This window comes from Falco biarmicus, chromosome 11 (genome assembly GCF_023638135.1).
Source record: "Falco biarmicus isolate bFalBia1 chromosome 11, bFalBia1.pri, whole genome shotgun sequence".
In the NCBI taxonomy this organism is placed as follows: domain Eukaryota; kingdom Metazoa; phylum Chordata; class Aves; order Falconiformes; family Falconidae; genus Falco; species Falco biarmicus.
This window is the reverse complement of record NC_079298.1, coordinates 22,960,042-22,980,276: the sequence shown is the minus strand read 5'-3', so window position 1 is coordinate 22,980,276 and position 20,235 is coordinate 22,960,042. Positions and strand designations below refer to the sequence as shown.

Below are 20,235 nucleotides of genomic sequence, written 5' to 3'. Positions count from 1 at the left end.
TGGAGGAAAAATCCACAAACTTGTGGTTCCTTTTGCCAGCTTTGTTTTCCATATGTGGTTGTAAGAATCAATAATGTGTCAGCACCCTGGTGTAAAGCCTTTGCTACAGGTCATAGTGTGTGTCTGAAAATCATAGAATTAGATATATCCTTTTTCTGCTAGCTTCTCCGATATTGTATTGGCCTCCTCTGCTTTCTCTTTATATTAAGTCAGTGTGGAAAATACGGAAATACAGCAGGGGCATGGCAGATTCACAAGGGCTTGCAGGTATTGTTTGCAAGGAGTATGGCTGAAAACTAGTATCTGTCTTCACTTTTCTCTTGGATTCAGCCTTTGTTAATTTGCGTCTTTTTCTTTCAGTAGTGCTAATTTCCATTCACCCATGTATTTGTTTTTGCTCATTACCAAAGAGATTGAACTAGGATAGGTTTCCTATGCAAAATAAAATCCCAAGGACTCCACCAAATTTCCAGGGAAGTCTTCAGTCACGTGGGTATTTTCAATGGAATTCGCAGGGTTTACCTGAAGCACTGAAATTTCAACAGTCTGTCATAAAATGGACATGCTTTTTCTAATCATGTAAAATGTTTGAATTTCCCTGAAGTGTTTTGTACAGGTGCTATATTTTCTTTCATTAAACATCTGTTTTGGGGAACTCATATTATAGTCTCTTTTTCACTCTTCAAGAACTACCGCATCTTAATTAAAGAGTGCCCTGAGGCATGGTAGATACGGGTGCATCAGAAGATCTCTTTTTTTTCTGTCCATTCATTCTGCTTTCAGTCATATTCCAAGTTGGTAGGACTCTCATTAAGTGTTTTAACGGAAGGTTAGCTTTTCATTTATCCACACTTTCCATGTGCGTGATCTGTGCCTACACATTCATGTGTATAAGCAGGGCCAAGGGCACAGTAGCTCAGCTCCTGCCATGACAGTGGCTGATATGATGCTCAGTCTCAGGTGGCAGAGGAGCAGTTACACCACCAAGTTGCTCCCTTGTTTTTCTATAGGTGCAGCCAGTCCTAAAGAGCAATCTGCTTAGCTTCATGCTCCCATCAAAGCTACAGCATTCTGTTATTTTACAAAAAAATGGGTTTGTTCATAACCCTTGGGTTTTATTTGTCTGAGGACATTAGGTTGTAACAACTCTAGGCCTTAATTTGAAGCTATAGCACAGTGCTGTCACTGGCATCCATCAAATATCTCATTAAATAGATGGAATCTCATTGACAGAAGTAGAGTCATCATATGAAAATAACTGCCTTTGAAAATAAGTGTCTCTGTTTAGCCTGAGAAGGGAATCTTTGTTGTTTTCTGCTTGTGCTGCTTTTCCGTGTGTGGTAGGGTAAGCAAATGGTAATATTTTCAAACTCTTATCATCAGCTTCTCCAGACTTATTTGCGTGCTGATAATGTTTGGCCTGGGTTTATGTCGATCTGTTGTATCTCACTTCTACTTCGCTTTGAAAAACAAACTGGAGATCTCAAAGTAACAAGGTAAAGATAGGGCTTTATTTGAAAGGTTTGCTACAGAGAGACAGCTAAATAATAAACATACTTATATCCCCTGCTTTTCCTATTGTCATTTACTCAAATTATCTTAAATGTATTTTAAGTGCAAGTTAAGAGGGAAAACAATGGATGGTTAGAGATTGTTAAATTATTTACTCTCCACTCCCTGAAAAAAAGAAGAGAGAAGAGAAACAGAATTACAGGTCAGCAGTGTCAAGACATTCTGCATTGCTTGTCTTTATCATCATGCAGAATCTTTTTATTAAGGCAGCATAGAAAGAATAGATTTATGGACTGAAGGTACAACGTTTAATATGTCCATATCCATCTAGATTGACAGTTCCTACCCACATGAATTTCCCAGGAGAGACAGTGTTACTGGTGTCAGTGGATGGCATCATTTACTTCAATGTTCCATTATTAAATTGATAACAAGATAATTCCTCTGCTTCTCAGAGACATGACAGGGTTTACAGTTGTTAACTTTCTTATTGCATGAGATTTGATGTTCTAGGTAGTTTTTAATAAGAAGCTTATTTTTATTTCAGTTCTGCAACATATCAAAAATTACGACAAGAAAGTACAGAAAAGAGAAACCTGGTTGGGTCTACAAGGCATCAAAATCAGGCTGGTTTCTAGAAGGGTTATTTTTACAACAGTAAATCTTTGTGCTCCTGTTGTTTTTCAATACTGCACGTTTAAGCATGTTTGTGAAATACAAAATATTTGCTGCAGTCATACTCTTATCTTGTGAAGTGGGTGTTAGAAATGTTCTGTACATTGGTAATTCCAGCTGGATGATTTTGAGGTTGAACATTTCATCAGCCAGTGGCCATTTGGAAAAGCAGAGCACTGCCACAGCTGGCACTGAGTGGCAGTAAGCCTCCAAGAATCTTTCTGCTGGCAAGATGTGGCAGAGCTGTGACTTGTCCTGAACCTGATGTTGCACGAGAGGCAGGATAACAGAGGTAGGCTAGTGGTGCGGTTCTCAATAAGGTGGAAAATCTGTACAAACCCAAAAAGTCCTGTGGTGCTGCTTTCATTCCCTTGCTGCCTGCTCTTTGCTTTGGGGACTGCATCTAAGAACTATTGGGTAGGGCAGAATCTGCCCTACGGTCTGTTTGTTTCTTTCTCTGTGTGCAAAAAAACTATGAGAAGTCTATATGCAGCATGTATGTTTTTCAGTTGAGATACTTACAAGATTGCTTATCATGTCATTGAAATAGCTGAGAAGTGCTCGGTTAACTTTTCTCTGTAACAGTTCTTCGTTAACTCTTCACCAAGCAGCTGGTGGGCCACATGCTCGTGTAGCTACATGTGTGCAGGACCTTCAGGAAATGCTCTGGTTGTGTCAGCTCGTTACGGCACACGGGTGAGAGATGGCGTGGGTCAGAACTGAGGGCACGTACCCCTTGTTCAGACAGATGGATTTTGATGCTGTGAAATAATGATTCAGCTGCCAAGAAGTTCTCCTGTCCTAACGTGCTTGTATAGATGTGTGCGTCTTTTCCATGGGCAAATGATGAATTAAATATGTTATTTTTCCCATTGTTTTATAAAGACCGTATCTTCAGTGCCAAGTTTCTTCCTAGTAAATGATTCCTGAGGAATTTTGGTTAAAGATGCTTGAGTTTGTTCAGACTAAGCAGGTCCTGTTGCAAGGCTATACTGTGTTGTCTGGGAAGAAGAAACATGTCTTGAAAGGAAGATTGAGGTCTTTCTGTCTGACCCAAACACAAATACCTTCTGAGGTTTAGGTTGATCAAGAATAATTTTGGGGGCATTTGAAATCTAGTTCTTAATGTAGTCTTCAATCTCTGCACTCCCTCTATCTGTAGCAATGATCCTGTTCCATGCCTCTGCTTCCCAAACAGGTAGCTGTTATAAAACCAGTCCTTCAGCCTTCTTGAAAGCTCCTCTTGATTTTTTAGCTTTCAGAACAGTCCCTTAAAGATGATGTGAAGGATCTCTCTCTATGTCTGCAAGGGCTGTGCACATAAAAAATAAAATCTTGGGGGTTTTGCAAGTGTTTGAGGAAGCAGAAGGTGGTGCAGGTTGAGGCCAGCAGCAGCGTCTAAATGGAACATCTTTGGGCAGCTGGCGCAGAACTGTCCTCAAGCATGGTGCAGCAAGGAGGTGGGACAGGCAGGGAAGAGAAAGCAGAAGTTATATTGGTGGCTGGATTTTTTGAAGTGCAGGGAGATTATGCACAGACCCTGGAAGAATAGGCTAGGCACAGATACAGGCTGTGGCCTGTGTTAGGTGACCAAAATAAATATGGTTATTGCAGGCATGAGGGTAGAGGATTGTGATTCCTTTGTGTCTGCTGGGAAGTTTTCTTATATTTGCAGGAATTGACAGTGTTCACATTTAAATCCAGCCCCCTAAGATTTTCTTCAGATTCTTTCAGCGTACTGAAACTCCCTTATTCCCTGCAGAGCAGTACAGGACAAATGGTAATTGTCTACCTAGAGTTTTACTGCTGTTTGGCTTTAAATAGATGTTCTCAGGATTGTCTGACCCAAAGAAGGCCCAGTTACTTTTTTTTCTCCTTCCTTTTGTTTTGCAACCTCTTGCAGTGAATTCCATGTGTTAGGGAAGAAAGATCACTTGAAAACATACACAGTGGCAAACCTCATCCTTTTTATTTCTTTTAGTGCTATTGCATTCATGAGACATCCACATAGAGGTAATGGAAGAGAAAAAAACCACAACATTCACAAGGGAAATAGATTCTAGTTTAAACTTCCAGGGGATTATTATAAACAGGGAGAAAAAATATTTTAAGGATTATGAGAAGTACCTTGTCAGTGTCCTTTTAAGTAGAACAACTACTAATGCATTAGTTACGGAGTTGTATGAAATGTAGCTTTTTACTAGGTGCTTTAGCTACAGTATATTAATCTTATAATCGTGTCCTAAATGGTACCTTATATACCCTCATTCTTGCATCTCCCTTTCCTCCAACAAATTAGGTAGACTTACTTCTTCCATGAATGTTCAAGGAAATCCTGTACACGGAACAGTGTCTGATGTTACAAACATGCATTTGTCCCTTTATAGGCATTTGCAGAAATTGTCTATGACCTTGTGTAATGTCAGGGCATAAAGACCTTGACTCGTGACATCTGTCACAGTGATCATTGGAGAGGGGAGCGGTGGCTGCAGGGCCACCGTGCTCCTCGACACAGGGTGGAGTAGGTAGGATCTCTCAGCAATAGGCAAAACAATCAGTTTGGATGAAGAAGAAGAGGGAACAGCATATACCAGCTATGCTTGTGATCTGGAATAAGGAGTGGGGCAGGGATCCCACTGGGCTTCAGTCATGCGTGGTTTTGCAGGCAACTCTCACTCAAGCCATGACAAAGCTGCAATTTAGTCAGTCTTCATTTACCACTTACTACGCCTTAGCAGCAGCTTCACTGTAAGATCTGTCTGTAGTCTACCTCTGTGGACTTTTGTAAGCCAGGCAGGTGTGGTGCAGCCTCCTGCTTGAGACTCAAGCAGCTGCAATTAAACTCATGTCAGGTTGCCACTGCAAATTTCAGGAGTCAAGAGAAGGACGTGCTCTCTGGGGATGCTCCTGGACTGTGCCACGTGCTGGACTTTTATGAGATACCATCCATTTGGGGTGGTAATATGGTACATGGCATTGTAGGCGCCAAAGATGTTAAAAAAAAAAAAATAGTAGTGAGAAGAGGCTGAGAAGCTGAAATGTGATACAATTTGTGTTTACTACTTTCCAATAAAAGCTGTGATTTTTATCATTTGCTATTCTTCTTTCTTGCTATTCTCTTTCTAAGTAATAGGAGATAATATTCTGTTTTCTTTATGAACTCCTGTGTGTAATTTTAGGAGTAGATTCAAGCCTCAAACATCACAGATAGTGCCCCTAAATGTCCGCATACTATAATTACTGTTTTTTTCATGGGTACTGATTCCAGATGAAAAGACCATAGAAGCATTTTGGAGAACAACAGTCACTTGAGGAAGGACAGGTTTGTTAACATGGAGTGCTGGAGGATCTGTTTCTACCTAGGCATTACATTTAATTTAAGAGAACATTGGGGGGAAAAAAGGAGTATAAAATCCCTACTATTTTAAAATTTTCATTATTACTTTTGGGATCATGGTTTTCATGTGAACAGTCGCAGCAGAAATGTAATTTTTGCTTTCAGATATTTTTATTATTGTAAACCACTGCTTCTGTCAAAAGCATGTACTTAATTTTAAATGTGAATGCTAAAACTAATCGATATTAAATAAACATGTTGTCTTAATTAACGGCTCCTTGAAACATCACAGATCTTGTTCCTCCTCTTTTGTATACTCCCAGCAGAATTTTCAAATTTCATTAATAACACTTGACATAACCTAACTCAGCTACTTGTGAATATAGTCAGCTACCCTTGTTGTCTTACAACTTTCCCTGCTGAAAAATTTGGTTTGTTTTAAACCTGAATTGTGTAGATTTCTGATACACTTTGGATTGTGACTACAACTGTGAAAATCCTTATCGTGTTGTCAGTGTCTGAGTTGGGTTTGGGTTTTTTTGGTTTAGTTAGTCTGTAAAACGTGTGAATTTGTCAAGATACGTTTTCTAGCTAACTTCCAGTTAGTGCATATTTTAACTAGTTTCTTACTATAAATTTTTCTTCTATATGCTTTCTTAAACTGATTTTCATGATTTGTGTTTTTTTAAAAAATATTAGAATCTTTTAATAGAGATTTGTATTTATTTCTGGAGTACAGAAATGATCTTGAATATTCAAATAGTACGTAGAGCAAATTTTGTTTCCTAAACATTTGATCTATAGACCTATATAAGGTTTTTCGTAATAGAAAAAACTATGATATAGGAGAGATTTTTCTTCTGTCAAGAGGGTAATAAAAGCATGGCCAGCAATGATTGTCTGCATTTAATGAAAAGCTTGGTCTTACATTTATGCCAGAAGTGCACACAAATGGGCACCTGCAGGCAAGGCAGGCACTTCATCAAATGCTTTCCTTCTCAAAAGACTCCCATCTTGCAAACATCAGTTAGAAGGGTGGATGGGTAAGTAGTCTGCAGGTAGGTGGGTGGTAGATTGATAGGTAGAGATTCATCAGAGCAAAACAATGGAAATAATGGAAATAATGATAAGTGATATTGTCCTTTTAAATGAATAGATTGTACTTCACCATGTCTAATTTTCTCCATAGCTGCCTTCCTTTTGAAAGTGTATTGCCTTCCCTTCTAATGATACTAAAGATCTCATTCTTCTTGGGGGAGATAATTTGGGAGTTTACGTTTTCCAACTGTTGTGTCTATTGGACAAATTTTCTACACCATGCTTTTCAATATTTTGCCTTATATGAATGAGTCATTATCCCTCACATTATGGGAAAGTTCAGGTGTTACACTGACTGGGAGTGACAGATAAAGCTCATCCCAGATACTAAATCCAACAATAAACCTTGTTTGGAAAGCAAAAAAGATTACATCCAAATTTCATCCTACCTGCGAATCACACTTACACGTGAAACTTTCATATGTTTCGCATAAGAGGGCCAAATAAACAAGTGTGAGGCCAGATGTTTTTGTGTTCTCCTCTCCTGGTGTTTCCTTTGGACACAGACTGAGCCGGTCATTTGCTTGTAATTTCTGTGATTTCTTTTTCTGGTGTAAGCTTTTAGCTGCTGCTGTATAGGTCTCTTGCTTTTCTTCTTGCAAACCTCATCCTTCTTAGAAGTCCTTCATGCAGGAGTTCCTGGGCTGAATTCTCTGCTGATCTCACCACGAATGTATCAGCTTCAGTGTTTCACTGTCTGATGATCTTTGATGGGTCCAGAACAAGCAATTTTGTTTTAGTCTTAAATAGAAATTAGCATTGCTACTTGAACACAACATTGACCAGAGGAGTAGTTGACATTCGGTTAACAGTAAATAGCAGTGTGTGCAACTGTAATTGCCCTCCCAGAAAAATCCTATTAGAACTTAATTTACCTAAAAACTTGAACCTCAATAAAGGTATTAGAGGCAGAAGCAGCTACAGTGAGAACCGGGACATAAACACTCAGTGCAGTGAGGACGGAAAAGCAAGGCACAGAAAACAGCTCTTGCGGAACTGGGGCCACAGCCAGCAGATAGGAAATAAAATGTGTATTGTGGGGAAAAAAAACACTGGAAATTCCCTGTGCCACTCTCCCAGTCCTCCCAGATTTCCCCCACATCCTATGAGTCTCCTCCCAGTTGCCTCTACACTATAAACAGTCCCGGCTGCCTGTCACTGTCCTTAACTTGCATACTGTGGGATTCCAGGGGGCTGTTTTTGGTGTATTCTGGCTTTCTGAAATCAGCTGGACTGTTGTGTTTGTATGCTGCCACATTAGACCGTAAACGCTTGCACTTCTGCCTTACCTGCCTCTGAAGAGCCCCAGGTAGTTCTGGCATTGTATAAAGAGTAAATAACTTTAATTCCTCTGACCTCAGAAACAGGTATGTTTGGCAGTTTTCCTGGTGGGCTCTGTGCCTAGGATGGCCTTTGTTCTTACTTTCTCACATGATGAAGAGACTGTAAAGTCCTCTAGGTGTTTGACTAGACCTGCTTTAAGTAATTTCCTTAATGACTTAAAAAACAGGGATAAAATAGATGACTTTGTATACAATTTCTCATCCCCAGTGAAACATACGGCTATATTTCACTGGACATGCCAGCAGTATACAGCTGGTAGTTCCCATATGCAGGGTAGTGGTAGTTAATGTCTGGAGTCACAGTAAAGTATGACATTACAAACTCTGGTAACATGGCTTAAGGTGATTGCATATATATTCTTTTCAGGTTCTGATTGCCAGTATCATGTGCAGCTATAGCAAGGAGGACTGGATTGAACTTTCGAAAATGGCTGAGGTAATGGTTTTCTAAATGTGTTTCTGCATCTTTTTTTATTCTCCTTAAAAACAAGAACTGCAGTAAGGAATTTCTTGAAAGAAACAGATTCAAAGTGAAAAATGGGAATTTAAAGCATGTCCATTATAATTTGTTTATTCTGTGTTTTCATTAAAATGATGGAAATGTAAATTTAAAGGAAATCTGTTCCATAAAAATGGTCCCTTGGATTTTTAAGCAGTACCTGGAAAGCCTTTAGCTTTTGAATCTATATACTTTTTATTTGCATTTTAAGCAAACTGTATATTATGACGGATGCCCTGATAAAATTTAATTCTACCTTTGAGAGCCTAACTTGATCTTACCTTGCCTACAGGCACACTAGTTTGACAGCACCAGAAGAAATTTTGAATATAAAACTCTTGAATATTTAAAGTATAAAAGGCTCATTTAATACTGTTCTAGTTTTAATACAGACTTTCAAAAATGATAGCAAAGAAAGCCAGCATATATAACAGCAGTCAGAAGGCTTCCTATAATATAAATCCAATCTTACACAAATGCAAACAGACTATGCACCTGAAATTTCAATTCAATTTGAAGGGAAAAAAATAATTTAAAAACATGTACATATGTCTATAGGGAATCGTATAAAAAATACTTGATTAAGACTGCAATAATTTCATTCAGAAAGGTGTCTGTAGCTGAACAAAGTTGTTATTTTTAAATAAAACTGGGGTTTTTTCCATGTAAAATATCTAAAGGAAATAAAAATCATAGTTTCAGATCAATAAAGGAAGGTTTTAACAAATTTAAACAAACAAAAAAACCCCCACTCTTATCAGTATTGCTAGCATTAGCTCAGATTTACATGTCTCATAAGTTGTTGGGGTTTTTATATATATAAGTCTTCATATATGTGTAGATATGAGTGTGGATATATTGAATTTGTGTTTTCATATGGCTGAACGTGTTTGTTTGGACTTTGTTGTTTCTTTATTCGCGGTGACCTGAGCCCTCCTATGCTGATGTGGGAAGACACCTCTATTTTCTTTAAACCTATGAGGAAAAAAATCACTTTGATGTCTTAGGGAGGTGAAATTAAACACTATCAGTAATTAGCTTGGTGATCTAGTGGACGTTAGTTCATTTTATACCTGTATTTACTTAATTGACCATGAAATCTTCTGTGGAATTCGTGCTTGACAGGAGCAGTACCGCTTTTAAACTGACTAAGATGAATGGCTTTATTGTGCCATTTGCTCCTCTTTCTGAATCTAGTGGTACTGCTATCCAATTTTAAGACAGATATTTCAATCTAAGTTTGTATTTTGTGTTGCCCCTTTAGAAAAAAGTAGTTATTTAAATGCACTTAATAACATGTAACCTATGTGATACAAATATCTTCCGCATAGTGGGTAGTCTCTACTCTTGTGGAGAGCAGCACACACGTCTGGGTGCTCTGGAATCCACAGCTGAAGAGCGGTGATACGTAATTGCATGCATAGGATCCTACCTAGGAGGTAATAGATGAGATGTGGCTTTCCAAAGAGCAGAAGCCCCAAAAGGTACCACAGTGCCTCTCAGCAGGAGGACGACCTATTCATACAAAAGGTCAGCTTGTCACGGAAGCCAGCAGCACGGCATGGCCAGGCTTGCAGAGAGCTGGCTGGGATGTGGAGGACTCCTGAAAGTGATGGATGGCTTCTCCCCTGCTCACGTGCTTGGGGAGCTGCTGAACCATGGCCACACAGCAGGCAAAGTTACTCCAGTTCAATAAGCAAAAACAAAATGCAAATGCAAAACAAAATACTAGTTACAGCCATGTGGAAGGCAGCGGGAGGGATCCTCATCTCAGGCCGGAGCAGTTCAGCAGGGAGGAAGAGGACCGTGTTTGTGTGCTGCCCTTGTACACCTCGGCTCCTTTGCCTTTCTCATTGTAAATAATAGAGGGTACTGAAGAGAAATTAGCACGAGTAATATGTTTGTGTAGACTTTTTTTATAGGCTTTTGTTTGTCTGAGAAACAAAAATATTTAATGACAAAAGCTATGACAGGCACCCGCAGAAAATTTAGAGACTAAACTCATTAAAGCAGAAAGGATAAATTTACTACTGAGTCACAGTTCTTCAGAGCATAGAAGCACCTGCACAACAGTGACTACAAACCAATGTTGCCCTAAGGCCCTGTAATTGCATTTCATTTTTTAACATTTTCCAGAACCAGCCCCTTATTGTGCTTGTCTTGTTTTAATTTATTTTTTACTTTAATTTCCTTTGCACTTTTGGGAAGCCACATCAGGTTTTGAACTTTTTCTCTGTAATTATCAACACATTTCTTTTTCAGGCTATCATAACCATAGCTTTGTCTCTTAAAAAAAAAAAGTTATCGAATGTTTAAGGAAATCTGACATGAACAGTCAGTGCTACAGGAAAGAGTACCTGAAGTTTTTTGCATTTTTCTTCCTTTTGCATGTTTCATAGGTTGCTGGTGCAGATGCGCTGGAGTTAAATTTATCATGTCCTCATGGTATGGGGGAGAGAGGCATGGGACTGGCCTGCGGGCAGGTAGGTCTGTTAACCACAACCTCTGCAGCAATCCTGCACTACCACGTTGATAGTTACACCTCAGGGGGAAGATACAAGCAGCAGATTACTAGTTTGAGATTTTTAGGTTGAATGTGTTTAAATATTTAGTGCTGAAAGCAGAAAAAAAAAAGACAGAAGCTGAGAACATACAAAATGCTTAGTTTTGCTGAGAACAAAAATGCATTATGTATTTGACAAGGAACAAGATGAAAACAAAGAATTTCCAAAAAACGCTTGGACAGAATTTGTTGGTTTCCATTTCAGTGCCCTGTAGATATCTTTTAGATCACAACCCGGTAACTACTGCATGTATCGATAACAACTTTGAAGGACATGAGATATACAGACATTTCATTTCACAATTTTTAACGTAGGAACATAACTTTATTTTAGAATCATAGAATTAGGGCATACATTCTGGTAGTGCCACCTCCAGTTAACGTCTTGTCTTATAAGAGCCTGCATTCTGTAACCCATAGATTTGATGGTTTATACAGTTTAGGTTGGAATTACCTGTGCTTGATGTCTTTGCCTTTTAGAAATCTGATGCAGAGTTTATCAATACATCCCATTACTTCAGTTAGGAGGATGTGTGTTATTTTGCCCATGTAAAGAAAATAAACATGCACAAAAGCCAATTCTCATACTAATACACTTTTTGAAGTTTTCAGATTTTTGCATGTTTTGGTCATAGTTTGAGATTTGTTTTAGCTCTGAAATACACCCAAATCTGGTGAACTTGGAAGTATCTGAAAAATCTTGGTTAATAGGGAGAGGTTTTCTAGAGGTTGACCATCAAAGTTAAAGAAGTCTGAAGCCTGTTTGATTTCCCATCTTACTATGTTTTGAAAGAGGCGGAAAAGAAGGGAGGTGCAGAGTGGGAATCATGATTACATGCCATAAAATTGACACATACTATTCAGTTGATCTCCTTAGAGAGGGCCTGTAGACATCTTAATTCATCCTCACTTCCTCAATTAAACACAAAACTTTTAAGAACTGAGGTGTGGTTGAATAACTAAACCATTAAATTTCTAAAATTTTAGTAGGGAGGCAATAGGAGCTGTAGTCGTTTCAGTGCAACTGTGGACAGGCTTCAGGTATAGCTTTATCATAGCAATACTGTCAGGCACAGTGCACAGGACATTTTTTTTTATTTTCTGTGAAAAAAAATTATGTCAATCTGCTCCATGCTATAGATTTATTATTTTTTAATGAAAGTAATCTGGATGCTTTTCATAGCCAGTGGTCATTTACCAAAGTTATGATTAAAAATTGGAGAAAATTATTAAAACCATCCCAACAGGACCACACTAGCAAAATGGTAATAGTTATCATTAATTTTTTCCCCTGAATTGCATTCGACAACAAAGAACTGTAGTAGCCATTTTTATAAGTTTATGAAGCAATTCCTACCCTTCACTCTGCAGAGTGTAACTCAGTAGTTTTATTTTGTCCCCAGATGAGATGGCAGCGTGCTGTAGAAGGGTGCAGTTTGGTCAGGGAGAGCCCTGAAGGTTTCACACAGAAGCTGAAACAGGCTTCTTTCAAGCATGCTTTTCTTTTTTTTTTTCCTCCCCTTTTTTTTTTTCTAAGGCATATGTTATTTCCGGCTTTCACTGGGTGGAATAATGTATGCATGTGAAGTTGCTTAGATGTGTAGTCAGTAGGGAGCTGTCTGGCTACATGAGTTTTTACATATCTTTCAGCTATTGTAAAATCAGAGAACCAAATGCAAAATGTGAGCACTCAGGGCTATCATGTGGATTTGTGACTCTCCTTGGAGGAGACCAGATCCATAAAGCAAGAAGAAGATTACATTATATATACATATATGTTTGTATAATAATAAAATTTCTCTCATCCCCATACAATACGGATATTCTTTTGAATGTTTAATATCTACTACTCTGGCTAAAATATATTCTTGTGTTTTCTTAACTGTTTCGACAAAATGAGAGCTCAGAAAATAATCTACTACTTTAGACAAATTAATAAAACAAACCATTTTTAGAGGGCCAGATCCTGAGGTTCTTCCTCACAGTTGGCTAAAATTAAATTACAGTGGCTTTAAATGTAGTTTATTGAAGCAAAGGGTGAGGACAAACTGGATAAAATAATGACACATGCGATGAGATTCATCAGTAGCTCTTTGGGGGCTTTCACATGTGGTGGCCCCTGGAGCTCCCCATCATTAGACAGAAAAGTGCTAGGAAGTATTTTGGCTCTACTCCTAATTTTTTTATATTCCCGCCCCTGCCCCCCCCCCCCCCCCCCCCCCAAGCTGAAGTTGAATAGGTCATGCATAGGTGATGTGGGGGAAGAAAAGGCTCAGATATGCCCTGGAAAAAAAACCCAAACCACTACTCAATATCTAGAAGTCAGGGCATGAGGTTTTGAGACAGAGCGGCTTTCCTGGTTGTACAGTGAAGCAGGTTTTCTTAAATCTGTTTGATAACATAATCCACATCTTCATAGGAAATTTTTTTAGGGATTAGGTCCCTTTTCATGCTTAAGCACATTAAATCCTCAGGAAACTACAGAAATTGCTGAGATGAAAAATAATGGCAGAAAAACATGTATATGTATTTTTACTATTTATAATGTCTATAATGTTCTGCCTTTGTGTTGTCGTTGTTTAAAAAAAGAGGGAAAGGAAAGGTTAATTACACTGTCTACTTTTTCTCCTCATTTCAATTCCTATGGTGTGCCTAAGGGTAAGTGTAGAAATCTGGGAACATCAGATTTAGTTTTTTTCTCTATCCTATTTTGTTATCTAGTCTCAAACACTTCCACTGTTTTATACCCACCGTAAATTTAAAGAATTCCAGATATATCCAAATTATAAATAAATATAAAAAAGGAATTGGTTTTAAGCATGGCTGTTTATACTGAATTACAGTTCTCGGCTTTTATTTGATTTTAATTCCAAGTCATTAGTGCAGACACTGTGGCGCCCAAACAGCATAGCTAGCCAGAGGGTAATATTAAGAGGCATCTGTATTGCTGCCAATAAGTTACTTAAAGCTGGTTCTGTATAAAATGTCAATTATATTTACTAATGCTGATTAATGACAATAAAGTTAAGGTTTGTATTCTTTTGTAACAGTCTGCAACTGTATAAAAGTTGGATATCACTAAAAATTGTAATAGTGTTTCCAGCATTAGGTTTAACAGCACTAATGTGTGGATTTTCATTGAATCAGGTAACATAAGCTTACAAAACATTTAATAGTAAGCATTAAGACAACACCGTGAACAACAGATTATTAAAAAATGATAGTATTGCTTTCCCACTATAGTTCATTACTGTAGTAATTATAGCATATTATTATGAAAATAATAAATCAACGACTGAGATAATAGCACTCAGATTTCAGCATCTAAGTTGTGGTGGTGTATTTGTGGTGCACTTCTTGTCTCTTCACTGGAAACTATGCAAAAATGTTCTGATTTTTTTCCCACTTAGCTTCTAAAAAGTGGCATTAAATATTCAGAACCATTACTGCGATGCAAAATCAACAAATTTAAGCATTTGGCTTTGTGGTTTTGGTCAAAAAGTCAACAAGTCTCTCCAGCTGCGCTGGTAAGAATGAAAAAATAGTTGGATTTAGTCAGTAATCCGGGTTTTACTTTGCTTTCCTGCTAAATGTTGTGTCATCCTTTATTGTTATGAAACCTAGGTCTAGTAAATGTAGTGTGCATATACCTAGAATCTCTAGAATAAGACCGAGTAGGACAAGTGATGTCCAAAGTCTTCCAAAGTATCAGTAGGTCTCCTTGGCCTACTGGGAGTGAAAAACAACAGAGGGAAGAGAAGAGCAGCTTACAGATGCTTCAAAAGTAGTAACAAAGATGCTGGAAGAGTAGCTACAAAGAAGGAAAGATGGTTCTCTGCAGTGTCAGATGATACAGCAAGGGACAACAGCCACAAATTGCAGGCTGAACATTTCAGGTTGGGCATCAGGAAAAAAATTCACTAGGAAAGTGATGCAGTACAGGAATGTGTTGTCTAGTAGGGCTGTGTACTCAACATTTCTGGAGTTTTCGGGGCTCAGGCAGGCATAGTTTCATGGCCAGCTTCAATTGATGGTGGTGCTAGTCCCACTCAGAGCGGCAGCTTAGACTAGCTGCCCTCCAGAAGTCCACAGAGACAAACATTTCTGTGATTTTGTGGATTCACCCTGCTTAATTCCTATCCAAAGGTACTGCATTGTTTGTACCAGCAATAGGAAGTGAGTAGAATCATGGAATTCTTTAGGCTGGAAAAGATCTTTGAGATCATCAAGTCCAACTGTTCACCCAGGACTGCCAAGTCTATCACTAAACCACGTTCCCTAAGCACTGCATCTGCACGTTTTTTTAATACATTCCTCCAGGAATAGCGATTCCACCACCTCCCTGGGCAGCCTGTTCCAATGCCTGACCACCCTTTCAGTGAAGAACTTTTTCCTAATATCCAGTCTAAACCTGCCCTGGCACAACCTGAGGCAGTTTCCTCTTGTCCTGTCGCTGGCTACTTGAGAGAAGAGACTGACACCCACCTCCTTTCAGGTACTTGTAGAGAGCGGTAAGGTCTTCCCTGAGCCTCCTTTTCTCCAGGCTGAACAACCCCAGTTCCCTCAGCAGCTCTTCATAAGACTTCTTCTCTAGACCCTTCACCAGCCTCGCTGCTTTTCTTTGGACGCTCTCCAGCACCTCAACGTCTTTCTTGCAATCAGGGGCCCAAAACTGAACACAGTATTCAAGGTGCAGCCTCACCAGCGCCGAGTACAGGGGGACGATCACTTCCCTAGTCCTCCTGGCCACACTGTTTCTGGTACAAGCCAGGATCCTACTGGCCGCCTTGGCCACCTGGGCACACTGCTGGCTCATATTCAGCTGGCTTTCAGCCAGCACCCCCAGGTCCTTTTCCTCCGGACAGCTTTCCAGCCAGTCTTCCACAAGCCTGGAGCATTGTGTGGGGTTGTTGTGACCCAAGTGCAGGACCTGGCAGTTCTTTTTGTTGAACCCCATGCAACTGGCCTCGGCCCATGGGTTCAGCCTGTCCAGATCTCCCTGCAGAGCCTTCCTGTCCTCAAGCAGATCAACACTTCCACCCAGCTTGGTGTCGTCAGCAAACTTTCTGAGGGTGCGCTTGATCCTCTTGTCCAGATCATCAATAAAGACACTAAACTGGAGTGGCCCCAGTACTGGGCCCTGGGTAACATCACTTGTGACTGGTCACCAGCTGGATGTGACTCTATTTAGTACCACTTCTTGGGCTTGGCCATCCAGCCAGCTTTTAACCCAGCATAGTTATAATTTTAATCCACCCGTCCAAGCCATGATCAGCCAGTTTCTCCAGGAGAATGTTGTGGGACACGGTGTCAAAAGCTTTACTAAGGTCTGGGTAGACAGCATGCACAGCCTTTCCCTCATCCATTCAGCACGCTATCTTGTGGTAGAAGATCAGGATTATCAAGCAGGACCTGCCTTTTCATAAACCCACGCTGGCTGGGCCTGATCCCCTGGTTGTCCTGCACATGCTGCATGGTGACAGTTAGAATAATCTGCTCCATAACCTTCCCCACCACTGAGGTCAGGCTGATAAGCCTGTTGCTCCTCAGATCCTCCTTCCTGCCCTTCTTGTAGATGGACATCACACTGGCTAACCTCCAGTCTTCTGGGACCTCCCCAGTTTGCCAGGACTGTTGATAAATTATGGAGAGTGGCTTGGCAAACTCCTCTGCCAGCTCCCTCAGTACCCTCGGGTGGATCCCATCTGGCCCCATAGACTTGTGCACATCTAACTGGAGCAGCAGGTCGCTAACCATTTCCTCCTGGTCTGGGGGACTCCATTCTGCTCCTCCTCATCCCTGTCTTCCAGCTCAGGCGTCCGAGTACCCAGAGGGAAGCTGGTCTGGCTGTTAAAAACCAAGGCAAAGAAAGCATTGGGTACCTCAGCTTTTCCTCATCCTTTGTGGCAATGTTCCCCCCGCAGCTAATAAAGGGTGCAGATTATCCTTGGCCCTCCTGTTTGTAGTGTATTTCTGAAAACATTTTTTGTTATCTTTTACTGCAGTGGCCAGCCTGGGTTCTAGCTGGGCTTTTGCCTCTAATCACCCTGTGTAACCTCGTGACATCCTTGTAGTCCTCCAGAGCTGCCTGCCCCTTCTTCCGAAGGTGGTAAACTCTCCTCCTTTCCCTGAGTTCCAGCCAGAGCTCTCTGTTCAGCCAGGCCAGTCTTCTCCCCCGCTGGCTCATCTTTTGGCACATGGGGACAGCCTGCTCCTGTGCCTTTAAGACTGCCTTCCTGAAGAATGTCCAGCTTTCCTGGACCCCTTGGCCCTTCAGAACTCTCCCCCAAGGGGCTCTGTGTCCACCAGGCTCTTAAATAGGCCAGAGTTGGCCCTCCAGAAGTCCCACGCAGTGGTTTTGCTGACCCCCCTCCTTACTTCTGCAAGAATCAAAAACTCTACCATCTTGTGATCGCTATGCCCAGGATGTTCTCTGACCACCACATCACCCACCAGTCCTTCCCTATTTGTAAACAACTGTAGTAGTGGATAAAAAGAAGCAGAAGGACTCACTGTTCTCTTGGGGTAAGATGATCGGTATGTTAGGGAAATCTCAAGTTTAAAGCGACACATCAGTTCAACTTCCAGAGCACAGAGGATACTTCTATACTTTTTAAGAAAACCAGTCTTACATTCAAAGATCTCAGCCTAAGTGCAAGAACAGAGATTCTTTATGCCGGGGGTCCTCAAACTACGGCCTGCAGGCTGGATACGGCCCCCCAGGGTCCTCAATCCGGCCCCTCAGGGTCCTCAATCCAGCCCCTGGTATTTACAGAACCCCCCCGCCCCCCCCGCCGGGGGCTGGGGGGGGGGAAAAGCAGCCGCAGATGACTGCCTGCCACTGCATCTGCGCACTGGCCCTCTGATTAAAAAGCTTGAGGACCCCTGCTTTATGCTATAAGCAAATATTTTAAAAGTTCATAACATCCTAGCTTACGAATATTTCTCATTAATTAGTCATACCTTCTAAACTCCCAAATATAAAAAAATCTTTGCTTATCTCAGCATTTAAGCTATAGGTTTGGGGGATCATTTGCTTTTTTTAGTTTATATTGAAGGAGTCATGTATGTGTCTCTTGTGAGCACTGAAATCCAGATCCTGGTAGCTTAACTATTCAGATCAAATGTAAGATGAACTTGCTTTGTGGTTCTTTTCTTACCTTTATTTTCATTTTACTTGAACTGTACTTGCTACAGCCTCTGTTGCTGGCTGTGTTCACGTTTATTGCCTGCAATTAGGAGGCAAGTTTCATAAAAGCCCACATTGCCTCATTCAGAAGATGACAAATCTGTCAAAAACAAAAAGCCAAAGAACCCCACAGCCCTGGTTACTCTGCAAAGATGAGAACTGGCTGCATGGCTCAATTAGATTTGCCCTGCTGTACCTTGGAAATAGGAAAGATGAGGCTGCTTTTTAATTGAAGTGCACAGCATAGCATGCTAATTCGCTGTTGCTCTGCCAGCAAGGAGCTTGAAGTATTTTAAATAAATGATGCCCCAAACAGAATTTGATTATATCCGTGTTCATGTGGCATTCTACTATCAGCCGACAATAATATGCTGGTTAAGTATAATTCATTGAGTCCTGCAGGCAGTATTAGTTCTCTCTCTTCTCTTTTGGTATCAACAGATTAATGCAAAGTGCAGCGGGGTGGTGGTACACTGTGCTATAGCAGCAATGGGAACATTGTCACCCAAAATCCAGTACAAACCAGTATAACCAAAGTGAGGTTTGTGTTTGTGGTGGGGTTTCAAGATTTATATGTTGTTTTGTTCTCTTGCATTGGCCACTTCAGTCCATTTTGGCTGGGATCTTAGGAAGGTAAGTCCTACCTGATCTCACTGTGTCTGTCAGTGCCCTCTGTTGCTTTGGGGCATGTTTCAACCAAGTGACCTATTTCAGTCATGTTTCTCAGAGTTGAAACTATTTCAAATATACTAAATTTCTGTAAGTTTCATAAAACTAGGCAGCTGGGTAGGGGGGAGAAATTGTCTGCTACCCAAGCTGATAGATACAAACAGGAGCCTTAGTACAGCTGATGGAAAAGCTCAGGCAGATGCAGGAAATCCAGTCCCAAGGCGCAGTCTCCTCAGAAACAAGGATTCCTTGGCTCGGGTGGTAAGGTGTTACTCTGGATGTGCAGAGATGTGCTGCACTGGATTAGGGATGTGCAGGGACAAGGGGTGCTGCTGATTGTCTCTTCCAACTCCTGCAAATGTAGATCTACACACGCTTTTTTGCAGGCCAGGAGATGTGATTCCTGGGTTTACATTCCTGGCTCCCACACTGATTGTAGCCACGTGTCATCCTTTCTCATAGTTCAGTTTTGTTGTTTTAACCTCTTTGGATGATTTTTTCACCATCCTGTTTCATATGTGTCTCTTCCCTTTTTCTTTCCACTTCCTCCTCCTTTAAAATCCTCCTTATAAAGTTAATCCTTCCCTGAGTTGCTTTCAAAGTAACACTTGGGCTGTTTCTCTGGAAATCTGCACAGAAGCAGCTTGCTGACTGCGTGGTCCCTCCTGGGGTGGTGGCATCACTCACCTTCCTGCAGTACCCGAGGATTCATTTCCTTTTCTCTTGCCCTCACAGAATTCAAGTGTAATTAAATGTCGTGATTTAAATAGAGTGCTTCCATGTCTTTGGTTCCGTATGTCCTTTATGTGTTCAAGTATTCTATTTTTTTATAACATGTAAAAGGAGACAATACTTAATAACGAGGTATGATAGTTAATTGGTATTTTGTCATTAAGAATTCTGGTTTTCATATACTTGAGGAGAAATTAATTAAGATGCACAGTTTAATAAATTCATCATCAGAACACTATTCTGTAATTTTATATTGCAGTTTGACAACATTTAATGCACTATTATTGCTTTGAAAGATTTTTAATTGAATTACTCAATAGACAAAATGGAAAATAAAAAGGGATTATAAATAGGACAGTAACAGCACTACCAACTTGCTGAAACTTTTTAATGACAAGGTGTGCTGTTAATAAGGTTTTAAATACTGTTTATGGGTGGTGAATTTTTATTTACATATGGAAAGCATTCTCTACAGAATGGATTTTCTTAGAAAACGTAAAAGTGATTCTGTTTCCTTGAAATTCATGAAGATATAAATGAAAATTGGGATAACCTTATCTTCAGTCTCACTATGATGGAAGCGTTTCAGCTGGAATTCACATTATGGATGACAGATGT

At 40.3% G+C, this 20,235-nt stretch overlaps 1 protein-coding gene across 1 annotated transcript in view; it reads left to right on the top strand.

Annotated features, from left to right (window-relative positions):
- DPYD (dihydropyrimidine dehydrogenase) overlaps positions 1-20,235 on the top strand; it is a 367,004-nt gene that overhangs the window by 235,515 nt on the left and 111,254 nt on the right. The window contains exons 15-16 of the mRNA XM_056356052.1: positions 8,333-8,401; positions 10,864-10,947. Coding sequence (XP_056212027.1) covers positions 8,333-8,401; positions 10,864-10,947 — 153 coding nt within the window. The remainder of the gene's footprint in view (positions 1-8,332; positions 8,402-10,863; positions 10,948-20,235) is intronic.